General features: G+C 41.9%; 1 protein-coding gene across 1 annotated transcript in view; it reads right to left on the bottom strand.

Moving 5' to 3' along the window:
- Nucleotides 1–16,163, bottom strand: part of LOC133563643 (protein arginine N-methyltransferase 8-B-like) — a 103,865-nt gene that overhangs the window by 29,661 nt on the left and 58,041 nt on the right. Inside the window, exon 6 of the mRNA XM_061917902.1 lies at nt 6,246–6,333. Within this exon, the coding sequence (XP_061773886.1) occupies nt 6,246–6,333 (88 nt within the window). The remainder of the gene's footprint in view (nt 1–6,245; nt 6,334–16,163) is intronic.

Below are 16,163 nucleotides of genomic sequence, written 5' to 3'. Positions count from 1 at the left end.
TATACATTCACTGTACAAACAAACATACATATACTGTACATATACATTCACTGTACAAACAAACATACACATACTGTACATATACAAGTACATATACATACATACACTCATGCACATAATCATGTTTCATCAAACATATATCAATGATGTTGCCCTAGGGTAAACTGGGTAACACAAGGCATATTGACAGAGGTTAAACTATTTTTACAATCTACAAGATTAATATAGGTTGCCTCTCTCTCTTCCCCACCATCTTTCGGTATTCCTTCTTTTTTTTATTTTATTTTTTATTTTTTTAATTTTTTTATTATCTCTGTAGCTATCATTATGTATACGTATCGTTGCATTTGAACAACTTTATTGTTGATAATAGAGGTAAACTATTGGTTTTGTTCATGATCAATAGCGCTTTTTCTATTGGTATTTGTGTTGCTCCAGTTGTAGTGTAAAAATGCTCATTGTCATTACTATATTATTTCACTAACTGCTTATTTGCTATCACTTTTACGATCATATTTGTATATATAATGTATGTGCTGGTGTTGTTCTATTGTTGTTGTTGTTATTGTTGTATTTGCTGTTGTTGTTTGTGTCTCTCTGTCTAATCCCCCTCTTAGCCCCACAATTTCCCCCTCTGTCTTCCTTTTTTTCTCTTTCTATCCCCTCCTGCTCCGGCCCGGCTGCACCACATGATAATATAAATACATTTAATAAAGTCAAATTAGAAATAAGGCAACAAGAGATGTATCCTACACTTCTCTTTTGTAAAGTAAATGTGAACAGCCGATATGGACATCTACATCAACTATATGATTTGCCTGAGAAGCTGGACAGGACAAAAAAAAACAAAAAAAAAAAAACATTTAAAACCTCTTCTCACTCCGGCACTTACCAAAGGCATGCAGTAAAAATTTGAATGTGATGTAAGCATGGACCTTAAATCCTACTGAATAGCTCTTAATCTTCTTCCCTTTGTGCGATTTCAAATTACCGGAATTTAAATCAGCCTCCTCCATTTTGAAAATGATGATAGGGGAAGAGTCACGAGTTTGACCAGGCGGTAATACTAAGCATGCGCTAATTATTTTGCCAAGCAAGTTTGACCCAAGGCAGGTGCATACTATATGCCCTGCGGCAATTCAAGGAAATACGGTATCCAAAAATGGGTCTTAGCTTGTCCAAAAAAAAACAACATTGTAATGAGCCAAAGTGTCTAAATGGACCTCATGTTCTTCTGTGTGTTATAGTTGTTTACTACAAAGCCAAGAAGTGCGTGCCATGTTTTCTGGGCCAAGGACATCAAGTTGGGCCTTTATTGTGCCGTCCGTGGCTCAGGAAATGGCCGGGGAGCAGGAAAGGAACCTGGTTGCGGCAGAAGGCGCCATAAAGAGAGAGATAGCATCTCACGGCTCCAGCTGCTGTTGTGTTGCATGGGGGAATTCTGCCCATAATCAGGACTACCAGGTATGACGGGGAAACTCCAGTTGCTCTAATTCAAAGCCCTCAGATGAAATCTTGATTACACTTGTTTTTGCTGGCAGTACTCTCAAATTCAAACGGCATTGTTTTTTCACTGAATTGTTGATAGTTAAAAAATCCGCAATTTTGGGTCGCGGCTTGTAATTAAAGGGGAACATTATCACCAGACTTATGTAAGCGTCAATATATATTTTGATGGTGCAGAAAAAAGACCATCTATTTTTTTAACCGATTTTCGAACTCTAAAAGGGTGAATTTGGCGATTTTTTTGCCTTTCGATTGTCCGCTGTCGGAGCAATGACCTTTCACCCGTGACGTCACAATGGCAAGCAATCCGGCATTTTCTCAAACACATTACACACACAAGTCAAATCAGCTCTGTTATTTTCCGTTTTTTCGACTGTTTTCCGTACCTTGGAGACATCATTCCTCGTCGGTGTGTTGTCGGAGGGTGTCACAACACGATCAGGGACGGATTCAAGTTGACTTACGTGGCGCACAGCATGCTAATCGATGCTAACATGCTATTTAGGTTAACTGTATGTACATATTGCATCGTTATGCCTCATTTGTAGCTATATTTGCATCCAGCCTTTCCCTCCACCCACATTTAATGCCAAACAAACACATACCAATCGACGGATTCAAGTACACCAGTGGTCAAAAAATGCGAAAGTCCCTCGTTTGTTCTGCACATTTTACCGACAGCGATGCTACGACAGATGGCACAGAGATGTGTGGATATCCTGCGACACTCAAGGTAGATGCATTTCCAACGATAAAGTCAACGAAATCACAAAGGTGAGTTTTGTTGATGTTATTGACTTATGTGCTAATCAGACATATTTGGTCGCGACGTGACTGCCAGCTAATCGATGCTAACATGCTACGCTAATCGATGCTAATATGCTATTTACTGGCGGTGCTAAAGCAGACATGGCACAGAGATGTATGGATAACCTGCAGATGCATTTGCAACTATATTACGTTTCCTTCCACCCACATTTAATGCGAAAAAAACACTTACCAATCGACGGATAATCAGACATACTTGGTCACGGCATGACTACCAGCTAATCGATGCTAACATGCTATTTAGGCTAGCTGTATGTACATATTTGTATCCAGCCTTTCCCTCCACCCACATTTAATGCCAAACAAACACTTACCAATCGACTGATTTAAGTTGCTCCAGTGGTCAAAAGATGCAATCGTTGGTTAGAAGGCGATCGCCGAATAGCTTCAATAGCTGTTCGCTCAATAGCTTCAGTTTCTTCTCCAATTTTGTTTTCGCTATCTGCCTCCACACTCCAACCATCCGTTTCAATGCATGCGTAATCTGTTGAATCGCTGAAGCCGCTGAAATCCGAGTCTGAATCCGAGCTAATGTCGCTATATCTTGCTGTTCTATCCGCCATGTTTGTTTGTATTGGCGTCACTATGTGACGTCACAGGAAAATGGACGAGTGCATTTACAGATAGCGAAAATCAGGCACTTTAAAGCCTTTTTTCGGGATATTCCATGATGGGTAACATTTTGAAAAAAACTTCGAAAAATAAAATAAGCCACTGGGGACTGATTTTTATTGGTTTTAACCCTTCTGAAATTGTGATAATGTTCCCCTTAAGACAGGGGTGTCAAACTCAAATACAGAGTGGGCTAAAATTTAAAAACGGAATCGAACCTGCAACCCTCAAGTTGCTGACACGGCCACTCTACCAACTGATCTATGCCGCCCGATACCAATATTTTCTTGCCAAAATTATTCCTATACTTTTCGGTCATTTTCTAAATAAAGGGGACCACAAAAAATGGCGTTAGTGGTTTTATTTTAACACAAATCTTACGGTACTTTAAACGTATGTTTCTTATTGCAAATTTGTCCTTAAATAAAATAATGAACATACTGTAGTTTTCAGAGTATGAGTCGCACCTGCCAAAAATGCATAATAAAGAAAGGGAAAAAAACATATATAAGTCGCACTGGAGTATAAGTCGCATTTTTGGGGGAAATGTATTTGATAAAACCCAACACCAAGAATAGACATTTGAAAGGCAATTTAAAATAAATAAAGAATAGTGAAGAACAGGCTGAATAAGTGTAGGTTATATGAGGCATAAATAACCAACTGCTATGTTAACCTAACATATTATGGTAGGAGTCATTCAAATAACTAGAACATATAGAACATGCTATACCTTTACCAAACTATCTCTCACTCCTAATCCAGAAATCCCATGAAATCTTATAAGGTATAGCTCGGATGGTAGAGCGGCCGTGCCAGCAACTTGAGGGTTGCAGGTTCGATCCCCGCTTCCACCATCCCAGTCACTGCCGTTGTGTCCTTGGGCAAGACACTTTACCCACCTGCTCCCAGTGCCACCCACACTGGTTTAAATGTAACTTAGATATTGGGTTTCACTATGTAAAGCGCTTTGAGTCACTAGAGAAAAAGCGCTATATAAATATAATTCACTTCAATTCACTACGTCTAGTCTCTACCGTGAATGAGCTAAATAATATTATTTGATATTTTACGGTAATGTGTTAATAATTTCACACATAAGTCGCTCCTGAGTATAAGTCGCACCCCAGGCCAAACTATGAAAAAAACTGCGACTTATAGCCCGAAAAATACGGTACAAGACAACCCGTCTTTTATCCGTAAGTAAGCAAACAAAAGGCTCCTAATCAGTCTGCTGTCGTATACAGTAACATATTGTGTCTTTTTCCATTCTATTATTTTATCAACATTATTAAGAACAAGCTGTAAAAATTATTATTAATCTACTTGTTCATTTACTGTTGATATCTGCTTACTTTCTATTTTAATATGTTTTCTCACCACTTCTGTTTAAATGTAATAATCACTTATTCTTCTCTTGTTGATACTTTACATTAGTTTTGAAAGATACCACACATTTGGGTATCAACCGGCAGTTTTCAGTGAGAAAATTGTGGTAATAAGTCGCCTCTTACTGGAGATCAGCGGAGCTTCTGTCCTGCTGCAGCTGCCGTGACTTCCCTGAGAGACTCTGTCATCAACACACCCGTGGCCACACCCCTCCGACTTTAGGTACTGTATAATCTCACTAAAACAATAGGCATATAAGGGATTTTCCAGAATTATCCTATGAAATGTGTCTAATAACATCTGAATCGCTCTCACTGAAATCACCTTTTTTTTCTTCTAGTCCTTCACTCTAAATTTCCTCATCCACACATTTTCCATCCTCGCTCAAATTAATAGGGAAAGTGTCGCTTTCTCGGTCTGAATAGCTCTCGCTGCTAAAGGCTCACATCATAAACAATGTGAGGATGTGAGGAGCCCTACAACCAGTGACGTCACGCGCACATCGTCTGCTACTTCCGGTAAAGGCAAGGCTTTTTTATTAGGGCAGTACCATTTGCGGCTAAAAGTCGTCTCTTTTCATTGCGCAATTAAACAGTATTCTGGACATCTATGTTGCTGAATCTTTTGCAATTTGTTCAATTAATAATGGAGAAGTCAAAGTAGAAAGATGGAGTTGGGAAGCTTTTAGCCTTTAACCACACAAACACACGGTGTTTCCTTGTTTAAAATTCCCAGAGGTGAAGCTTTACTATGGATCAGAGCGGTCAAGCGAACGTTGATCCCGACTACATGTCAACCGGCAGTTTTCAGTGAGAAAATTGTGGTAATAAGTCGCCTCTTACTGGAGATCAGCGGAGCTTCTGTCCTGCTGCAGCTGCCGTGACTTCCCTGAGAGACTCTGGCATCAACACACCTGTGGCCACACCCTTCCGACTTTAAGTACTGTATAATCTCACTAAAACAATAGGCAGATAAGAGATTTTCCAGAATTATCCTAGGAAATGTGTCTAATAACATATGAATCGCTCTCACTGAAATCGCCTTTTTTCTTCTAGTCCTTCACTCTAAATTTCCTCATCCACACATTTTTCATCCTCGCTCAAATTAATGGGGAAAGTGTCGCTTTCTCGGTCTGAATAGCTCTCGCTGCTGGTGGCTCCCATTATAAACAATGTGAGGATGTGAGGAGCCCTACAACCCGTGACGTCACGCGCACATCGTCTGCTACTTCCGGTAAAGGCAAGGCTTTTTTATTAGCGACCAAAAGCTGTGAACTTTATCGTGGATGTTCTCTACTAAATCCTTTCAGCAAAAATATGGCAATATCGCGAAATGATCAAGTATGACACATAGAATGGACCTGCTATCCCCGTTTAAATAACAAAATCTCATTTCAGTAGGCCTTTAAGGTAAAACTGTTACCAGGTTTCGAGTAAATAAAAGCTGTACATTCAAGTGAAAGATAAAAATGAGTTCAAGTAGAAGCTTAGAAGAACCGATGCATTGATGATGATGATCAGTTAATGTCATCAGCTCGTAAATCCCCCCGCGTGTTGCCGTGAAATACAAGTTAAAACACAGAGACCTGGGCGTTACAGCTGTCTTTGTTTAGTCGCCGACCAATTTGGAGGAGGGCTTTAAAAGAACTTTTGTCTTTTTTTTTTTTTTACCACCAGCTTTCACTTGTGGGGATTTATGAGAGCGTTTAACAATGGCTTTGGCACTCTTCTGTTACATTGTGTCCAGAAGCAGAGTCTGCCCACAGCCCTCCCGGTGGGTTGGGAGTGAGATGATACGGATGCACAATCATTCGGAGGGATGAAAAAACAAAACTGCGTGTTTTTGACACTCTGTAATGTTTTATCATTTCTACACACACACACACACACATGCACAATGATTGTACTCACAGTGTATTTTGAAGTCTTTATACTGCCTGTCCTCGATGGCCAAAACGTACAAAGAGGCTCGATCAGGAAACATTAATCCACCTGGTTTCTAATTGACAAATGAGAAAACGACACATAAATGGCAAATTAAATCTTTAAAGGGGAACATTATCACAAGGGTTGAAAACAATAAAAATCATTTCCCAGTGGCTTGTTTTATTTTTCAAAGTTTTTTTCAAAATTTTACACCTCCCCGGAATATCCCGAAAAACTGCTTCAAAGTGCCTGATTTTCACCTTCGCTATATTTACCCGTCCATTTCCCTGTGACGTCATACAGTGCTGCCAATACAAACAACATGGCGGTTACCACAGCAAGATATAGCGACATTAGCTCGGATTCAGACTCGGATTTCAGTGGCTTAAGCGATTCAGCAGATTATGCATGTATTGAAACAGATGGTCGGAGTATGGAGGCAGATAGCGAAAACGAAATTGAAGAAGAAATTGAAGCTATTGATGCTATTCGGCCATAGCGTGGGTGTACCTAATAAAGTGGCCCATAGCATGGCTGCCTTATTAGCATCGTCGGTCAAATGTGCGGATCAAACGATCAGGACTTTCGCATCTTGTGACACTGGAGCAACTTAAATCCGTCGATTGGTAAGTGTTTGTTTCGCATTAAACGTGGGTATGTAGTTTCAAATGTACATACAGCTAGCGTAAATAGCATGTTAGCATCGATTAGCATAGCATGTTAGCATCGATTAGCTGGCAGTCACGCCGTGACCAAATATGTCTGATTAGCACATAAGTCAACAACATCAACAAAACTCACCTTTGTGATTTTGTTGACTTAATGGTTGCAAATGCATCTGCAGGTTATCCATACATCTCTGTGCCATGTCTGTCTTAGCATCGCCGGTCAAATGTGAAGACACTTTGGCACATTCAATGGGGGTCTGGCGGCAGATTTCTTGCCAGTGGTGCAACTTGAATCCCTCCCTGTTAGTGTTGTTACACCCTCCGACAACACACCCACCAGGCATGATGTCTCCAAGGTTCCAAAAAATAGTCGAAAAAACGGAAAATACCAGAGCTGAGACCCGGTGTTTGTAATGTGAAAATGAAAATGGCGGGTGTGTTACCTCGGTTACGTCACGTTCTGACGTCATCGCTAAAAGAGCGATAAACAGAAAGGCGTTTAATTTGCCAAAATTCACCCATTTAGAATTCGGAAATCGGTTAAAAAAACACATGGTCTTTTTTCTGCAACATCAAGGTATATATTGACGCTTGCATAGGTTTGGTGATAATGTTCCCCTTTAAGATTCATCAACTTCTAAAAGGCCTTTGGGGACTACGTTATCATAATTGTGTCTTTGCCACAGCCTCTACAACATTTCAATGTCATTTAACAGCTTCAGCTGACCTTTTTATTGGGACCTGCTGATTTGCTGAAAGACTGTTACTACGTTACATTCTCTCCTGAGAACCAGGGCCTTTTGCAGTGCACATTTGTGTTTAGAAAAACATAACCAAAAAAAAATGTCCTCTGCAAAGGACTCTGGTTCTCAGGAGGGAGGAACCCAGTGGGGTACGATGTTGTCCTTCATGACTAGAAATGGGTCCTGAATTCAGTACCAAAGTCCGTCGATGCTACCGATTTACCTGAACTTAAACGTGGTGCGGTATAGCTCGGTTGGTAGAGTGGCCGTGCCAGCAACTTGAGTGTTCCAGGTTCGATCCCCGCTTGTGTCTTTGGGCAAGACACTTAACCCACCTGCTCCCAGTGCCACCCACACTGGCTTAAATGTAACTTAGATATTGGGTTTCACTACGTAAAAGTGCTTTGAGTCACTAGAGAAAAGCGCTATATAAATATAATTCACTTCACTAAACAGTGAATATTTTAATATTTTTGTTGCACATGACGTCATATCTGGTTGCAGGCTCAGCACCGGCTCAATCCCTCGTGCCAGGAAACAAGCAGTCAGGCCCTCAAACTGGACTCCTATATCTAGGTAATGTTGCAATTTTTCATGCCAACAAAGCAAGAAGAAGGCGCTGAAAAGTACAGTTAGTTCTTATTTCAAACCAATGTACCACAAACACATATTAAATTGGACTTTCAAAATATTATGTCAGACCCATTCGACGTCCATTGCATTCGGTCTCACAATTGCGGTCCTCTCCAAGGTTTCTCATAGTCATTCTCATTGATGTCCCACTGGGTTGTGAGTTTTTCCTTGCCCTTATGTGGGCGCTGAACCGTGGATGTCGTTGTGGCCTGTGCAGCCCTTTGAGACACTTGTGATTTAGGGCTATATAAATAAACATTGATTTATTGATTGATTGATAGTCTACATCAGGGGTGAGTCGCGCACTGGCATTTTCTAATAATAGCTCAAATAGCAGCACTTACCAGTGAGCTGCCTCTATTTTTTAAATTGTATTTATTTACTAGCAAGCTGGTCTCGCTTTGCTCGACATTTTTAATTCTAAGAGAGACAAAACTCAAATAGAATTTGAAAATCCAAGAAAAAATTTTAAAGACTAGATCTTCACTTGTTTGAATAAATTCTTTTTTTTATTTTTTACTTTGCTTCTTATAAATTTCAGAAAGACAATTTTAGAGAAAAAAATACAACCTTAAAAATGATTTTAGGATTTTTAAACACATATACCTTTTTACCTTTTAAATTATTTCCTCTTCTTTCCTGACAATTTAAATCAATGTTCAAGTAATTTTTTTATTTTTTTATTGTAAAGAATAATAAATACACTAAGGTAATTCTTCATTTTAGCTTCTGTTTTTTCGACAAAGAATATCTGTGAAATATTTCTTCAAACTTATGAGTAAAATTCAAAAAAATTATTCTGGCGAATGTAGAAAATCTGTAGAATCAAATTTAAATCTTATTTCAAAGTCTTTGGAATTTCTTTTATAATTTTTGTTCTGGAAAATCTTGTTAGAAATATAGCTCGGTCCAATTTGTTATATATTCTAACAAAATGCAGATTGGATTTTAACCTATTTAAAACATGTCATAAAAATTCTAAAATTAATCTTAATCAGGAAAAATTACTAATGTTGTTCCATAAATTCTTTTTTTTAATTTTTTCAAAAAGATTCGAATTAGCTAGTTTTTCTCTTCTTCTTTTTTTTCGGTTGAATTGTGAATTTTAAAGAGTCGAAATTGAAGATAAACTATGTTTCAAAATGTAATTTTCATTTTTTTCCCTGTTTTCTCCTCTTTTAAACCGTTCAATTGAGTGTTTCTCTCATCATTTATTCTCTACAAAAAAACCTTCCGTAAAAGGAAAAAAAATGTACGACGTAATGAAGACAGAAATACCCATTTTGTGTATATATATATATATATATATATATATATCCCGCCCGATTGTAGCTGAGATAGGCGCCAGCGCCCCCCGTGACCCCAAAAGGGAATAAGCGGTAGAAAATGGATGGATATATAAATATATATATATATATATATATATATATATATATATATATATATATATATATATATATATATATATATATATATATATATATATATATATTCACCCTTGCTCCTGATGGGTGCTGGTTGGCGCCTTGCATGGCAGCTCCCTCCATCAGTGTGTGAATGTGTGTGTGAATGGGTAAATGTGGAAGTAGTGTCAAAGCGCTTTGAGTACCTTGAAGGTAGAAAAGCGCTATACAAGTACAACCCATTTATCATTTATATATATATATATATATATTTATATATATATATCTCCTCTCCTCTCTGAGCTGCAACCTTATCGTGGTAGAGGAGTTTGCGTGTCCCAATGATCCTAGGAGCTATGTTGTCCGGGGGCATAAAGCCCCCTGGTAGGGTCTCCCAAGGCAAACAGGTTCTAGGTGAGGGATCAGACAAAGAGCAGCTCGAAGACCTTTATGAAGAAGAAACATCATGGACCCAGATTTCCCTCGCCCGGACGCGGGTCACCGGGGCCCCCCTCTGGAGCCAGGCCCGGAGGTGGGGCACGATGGCGAGCGCCTGGTGGCCGGGCCTGTTCCCATGGGGCCCGGCCGGGCACAGCCCGAAGAGGCAACGTGGGTCACCCCTCCAATGGGCTCACCACCCATAGCAGGGGCCATAGAGGTCGGGTGCATTGTGAGCTGAGCGACAGCCGAAGGCAGGGCACTTGGCGGTCCGATCCTCGGCTACAGAAGCTAGCTCTTGGGACGTGGAACGTCACGTCACTGGGGGGGAAAGAGCCTGAGCTAGTGCGCGAAGTCGAGAAATTCCGGCTGGATATAGTCGGACTCACTTCGACGCACAGCAAGGGCTCTGGAACCACTTCTCTCGAGAGGGACTGGACCCTCTTCCACTCTGGCGTTGCCGGCAGTGAGAGGCGACGGGCTGGGGTGGCAATTCTTGTTTCCCCCCGGCTCAAAGCCTGTACGTTGGAGTTCAACCCGGTGGACGAAAGGGTAGCCTCCCTCCGCCTTCGGGTGGGGGGACGGGTCCTGACTGTTGTTTGTGCTTATGCACCAAACAGCAGTTCAGAGTACCCACCCTTTTTGGGAACACTCGAGGGAGTACTGGAAAGTGCTCCTCCGGGTGATTCCCTTGTCCTACTGGGAGACTTCAACGCTCACGTTGGCAACGACAGTGAAACCTGGAGAGGCGTGATTGGGAAGAATGGCCGCCCGGATCTGAACCCGAGTGGTGTTTTGTTATTGGACTTTTGTGCTCGTCACAGTTTGTCCATAACAAACACCATGTTCAAACATAAGGGTGTCCATATGTGCACTTGGCACCAGGACACCCTAGGCCGCAGTTCCATGATCGACTTTGTAGTTGTGTCATCGGATTTGCGGCCTCATGTTATGGACACTCGGGTGAAGAGAGGGGCGGAGCTTTCTACCGATCACCACCTGGTGGTGAGTTGGCTGCGATGGTGGGGGAGGATGCCGGACAGACCTGGGAGGCCCAAACGCATTGTGAGGGTCTGCTGGGAACGTCTGGCAGAGTCTCCTGTCAGACAAAGTTTCAATTCCCACCTCCGGAAGAACTTTGAACATGTCACGAGGGAGGTGCTGGACATTGAGTCCGAGTGGACCATGTTCCGCACCTCTATTGTCGAGGCGGCAGATCGGAGCTGTGGCCGCAAGGTAGTTGGTGCCTGTCGGGGCGGCAATCCCAGAACCCGTTGGTGGACACCAGCGGTGAGGGATGCCGTCAAGCTGAAGAAGGAGTCCTATCGGGTCCTTTTGGCTCATAGGACTCCGGAGGCAGTGGACAGGTACCGACAGGCCAAGCGGTGTGCAGCTTCAGCGGTCGCGGAGGCAAAAACTCGGACATGGGAAGAGTTCGGGGAAGCTATGGAAAACGACTTCCGGACGGCTTCGAAGCGATTCTGGACCACCGTCCGCCGCCTCAGGAAGGGGAAGCAGTGCACTATCAACACCGTGTATGGTGCGGATGGTGTTCTGCTGACCTCGACTGCGGATGTTGTGGACAGGTGGAAGGAATACTTCGAAGACCTCCTCAATCCCACCAACACGTCTTCCTATGAGGAAGCAGTGCCTGGGGAATCTGTGGTGGACTCTCCTATTTCTGGGGTTGAGGTCGCTGAGGTAGTTAAAAAGCTCCTCGGTGGCAAGGCCCCAGGGGTGGACGAGATCCGCCCGGAGTTCCTTAAGGCTCTGGATGCTGTGGGGCTGTCTTGGTTGACAAGACTTTGCAGCATCGCGTGGACATCGGGGGCGGTACCTCTGGATTGGCAGACCGGGGTGGTGGTTCCTCTCTTTAAGAAGGGGGACCGGAGGGTGTGTTCCAACTATCGTGGGATCACACTCCTCAGCCTTCCCGGTAAGGTTTATTCAGGTGTACTGGAGAGGAGGCTACGTCGGATAGTCGAACCTCGGATTCAGGAGGAACAGTGTGGTTTTCGTCCTGGTCGTGGAACTGTGGACCAGCTCTATACTCTCGGCAGGGTTCTTGAGGGTGCATGGGAGTTTGCCCAACCAGTCTACATGTGCTTTGTGGACTTGGAGAAGGCATTCGACCGTGTCCCTCGGGAAGTCCTGTGGGGAGTGCTCAGAGAGTATGGGGTATCGGACTGTCTTATTGTGGCGGTCCGCTCCCTGTACGATCAGTGTCAGAGCTTGGTCCGCATTGCCGGCAGTAAGTCGAACACATTTCCAGTGAGGGTTGGACTCCGCCAAGGCTGTCCTTTGTCACCGATTCTGTTCATAACTTTTATGGACAGAATTTCTAGGCGCAGTCAAGGCGTTGAGGGGTTCCGGTTTGGTAACCGCAGGATTAGGTCTCTGCTTTTTGCAGATGATGTGGTCCTGATGGCTTCATCTGACCGGGATCTTCAGCTCTCGCTGGATCGGTTCGCAGCCGAGTGTGAAGCGACCGGAATGAGAATCAGCACCTCCAAGTCCGAGTCCATGGTTCTCGCCCGGAAAAGGGTGGAGTGCCATCTCCGGGTTGGGGAGGAGACCCTGCCCCAAGTGGAGGAGTTCAAGTACCTAGGAGTCTTGTTCACGAGTGGGGGAAGAGTGGATCGTGAGATCAACAGGCGGATCGGTGCGGCGTCTTCAGTAATGCGGACGTTGTACCGGTCCGTTGTGGTGAAGAAGGAGCTGAGCCGGAAGGCAAAGCTCTCAATTTACCGGTCGATCTACGTTCCCATCCTCACCTATGGTCATGAGCTTTGGGTCATGACCGAAAGGATAAGATCACGGGTACAAGCGGCCCAAATGAGTTTCCTCTCCCTTAGAGATAGGGTGAGAAGCTCTGCCATCCGGGAGGAACTCAAAGTAAAGCCGCTGCTCCTTCACATCGAGAGGAGCCAGATGAGGTGGTTCGGGCATCTGGTCAGGATGCCACCCGAACGCCTCCCTAGGGAGATGTTTAGGGCACGTCCAACCGGTAGGAGGCCACGGGGAAGACCAAGGACACGTTGGGAAGACTATGTCTCCCGGCTGGCCTGGGAACGCCTCGGGATCCCCCGGGAAGAGCTAGACGAAGTGGCTGGAGAGAGGAAAGTCTGGGTTTCCCTGCTTAGGCTGCTGCCCCCGCGACCCGACCTCGGATAAGCGGAAGATGATGAATGAATGAATATATATATATATATTTACATATATATATTTATATATATATATATATATATACATATATATGTATATATATATGTGTATATATATATATATATGTATATATATGTGTATATATATATATGTATATATATGTGTATATATATATATATGTATATATATGTGTATATATATATATATGTATATAATATATATATATATATATATATATATATATATATATATGTATATATATATATATATATATATATATATATATATATATATATATATGTATATATATATATGTATATATATATATGTATATATATATATATGTATATATATGTATATATGTATATTAAAGGTAAATTGAGCAAATTGGCTATTTCTGACAATTTATATAAGTGTGTATCAAACTGGTAGCCCTTCACATTAATCAGTACCCAAGAAGTAGCTCTTGGTTTCAAAAAGGTTGGTGACCCCTGGTCTACATTATTCAAAATATGCTATCTTGATGGCAAATAACATTGGGTTATCCATAGACGTACTATTGATTAATGTTAGCGATTTACACAACTGGTGTGTAATAAGTACACTACTTACAGTTAAAACACTTTGTAGGGTGCAAGGAAAGAAAAGACGAGCACATTCAACTCAATGGCAAAGACTACTTCCTGGCTAAGACAACACAATAGTCTACACAATACTGCCATCTCATGTATTGGAATTGCAACTGCTACTATGTACTGTAATACAGTTTAATGAGGTTTAAGAAAACAAGATGATAACTGGACAGCTCAGTTTTAAATGTTAAAAAACAATTCCATTTGATTAAACAATTAAATGTATCAATATAGTCGCTGGTATTGATTACCAGGTACTGGAAATTGGTACCGTATCGATTCAAATGTTAACGGTGTCCATCTCTATGTGTGGCCATGCTGTCATTGTTTTACCCAATGTAAACATCGCTTTAATACAATTTTGTGGTAAATTGGTTTGAAATAAGAAACTGTAGTTGTCATGGCTGCACTTTAATTAACCCTTTGGGTTCCAGTGTAGTGTTTTTCATGTACTTTTGTCTTTACCTCGTTACCTTTTTTTTTTTACAGATTAATGTAATGTGTGAATAGTTTTTTTATTGTTTTTTTGTCATTTTGATATAGTATATTACTATGTTGGGACTAAAATCACCCAAAAACCTTAAAATCCGATTAGGGAAATGTTTTTATTTATTTTTTTGTGCCAAAATGTTTTAAAAGTAATTATGAAAAATCCCTGTAACTAAAAACACAAATAAGCAAGCAATGCATTGGAACCGTTTGGAGCGGGCCCCTTCCTCTTCCAATATGACTGTGCACCAGAGTACAAAGCAAAGTCCATAAAGACATGGATGACAGAGTTTGGTGTGCATAAACTTGACTGGCCTGCACAGAGTCCTGACCTGGACCCGATAGAAGACTTTTTGGATGAACTACAACGGAGACTGAGAGCCAGGCCTTCTCGACCAACATGAGTATGTAACCTCACCAATGCGCTTTTGGAAGAATGGTGGAAAATTCCTATAAACACACTCCGCAACCTTGTGGACAGCCTTCCCAGAAGAGTTGAAGCTGTAATAGCTGCAAAATGTGGACCCACATCATATTGAACCCTATGGGTTAGGAATGGGATGGCACTTCAAGATCATATGTGAGTCAAGGCAGGTGGCCAAATACTTTTGGCAATATAGTGTATACATGCTTAACGTCAATTTTTATTCAACACAGTTTGCTAAAATAAAAATTCCTCCATCATCTAAGGGACAATCAAAAAGACCCGAGAGTCTCTTACTGCTTTACGCACGTTAAATAATCGCTTTCCTTACGTCAAGCAATTGTCATGTGACCTGATTGTTAATCAATCAATCAATGTTTACTTCTATAGCCCTAAATCACTAGTGTCTCAAAGGGCTGCACAAACACTACGACATCCTCGGTAGGCCCACATAAGGGCAAGGAAAACTCACACCCAGTGGGACGTCGGTGACAATGATGACTATGAGAACCTTGGAGAGGAGGAAAGCAATGGATGTCGAGCGGGTCTAACATGATACTGTGAAAGTTCAATCCATAATGGATCCAACACAGTCACGAGAGTCCAGTCCAAAGCGGATCCAACACAGCAGCGAGAGTCCCGTTCACAGCGGAGCCAGCAGGAAACCATCCCAAGCGGAGGCGGATCAGCAGCGCAGAGATGTCCCCAGCCGATACACAGGCAAGCAGTACATGGCCACCGGATCGGACCGGACCCCCTCCACAAGGGAGAGTGGGACATCGGAGAAAAAGAAAAGAAACGGCAGATCAACTGGTCTAAAAAGGGAGTCTATTTAAAGGCTAGAGTATACAAATGAGTTTTAAGGTGAGACTTAAATGCTTCTACTGAGGTGGCATCTCGAACTGTTACCGGGAGGGCATTCCAGAGTACTGGAGCCCGAAATGAAAAAGCTCTATAGCCCGCAGACTCTTTTTGGGCTTTGGGAATCACTAATAAGCCGGAGTCCTTTGAGCGCAGATTTCTTGCCGGGACATATGGTACAATACAATCGGCAAGATAGGATGGAGCTAGACCGTGTAGTATTTTATACGTAAGTAGTAAAACCTTAAAGTCACATCTTAAGTGCACAGGAAGCCAGTGCAGGTGAGCCAGTATAGGTATATATGTATGTATATATGTATATAAAGGTATATACAGTATAGGTATATATGTATGTATATATGTATATAAAGGTATATACAGTATAGGTATATATGTATGTATATATGTATATAAAGGTATATACAGTATAGGTATATATGTATGTAT

The sequence above is a fragment of the Nerophis ophidion genome, linkage group LG12, assembly GCF_033978795.1.
Source record: "Nerophis ophidion isolate RoL-2023_Sa linkage group LG12, RoL_Noph_v1.0, whole genome shotgun sequence".
Taxonomy (NCBI): Eukaryota; Metazoa; Chordata; class Actinopteri; order Syngnathiformes; family Syngnathidae; genus Nerophis; species Nerophis ophidion.
This window is presented reverse-complemented; position numbering and strand designations above follow the sequence as displayed.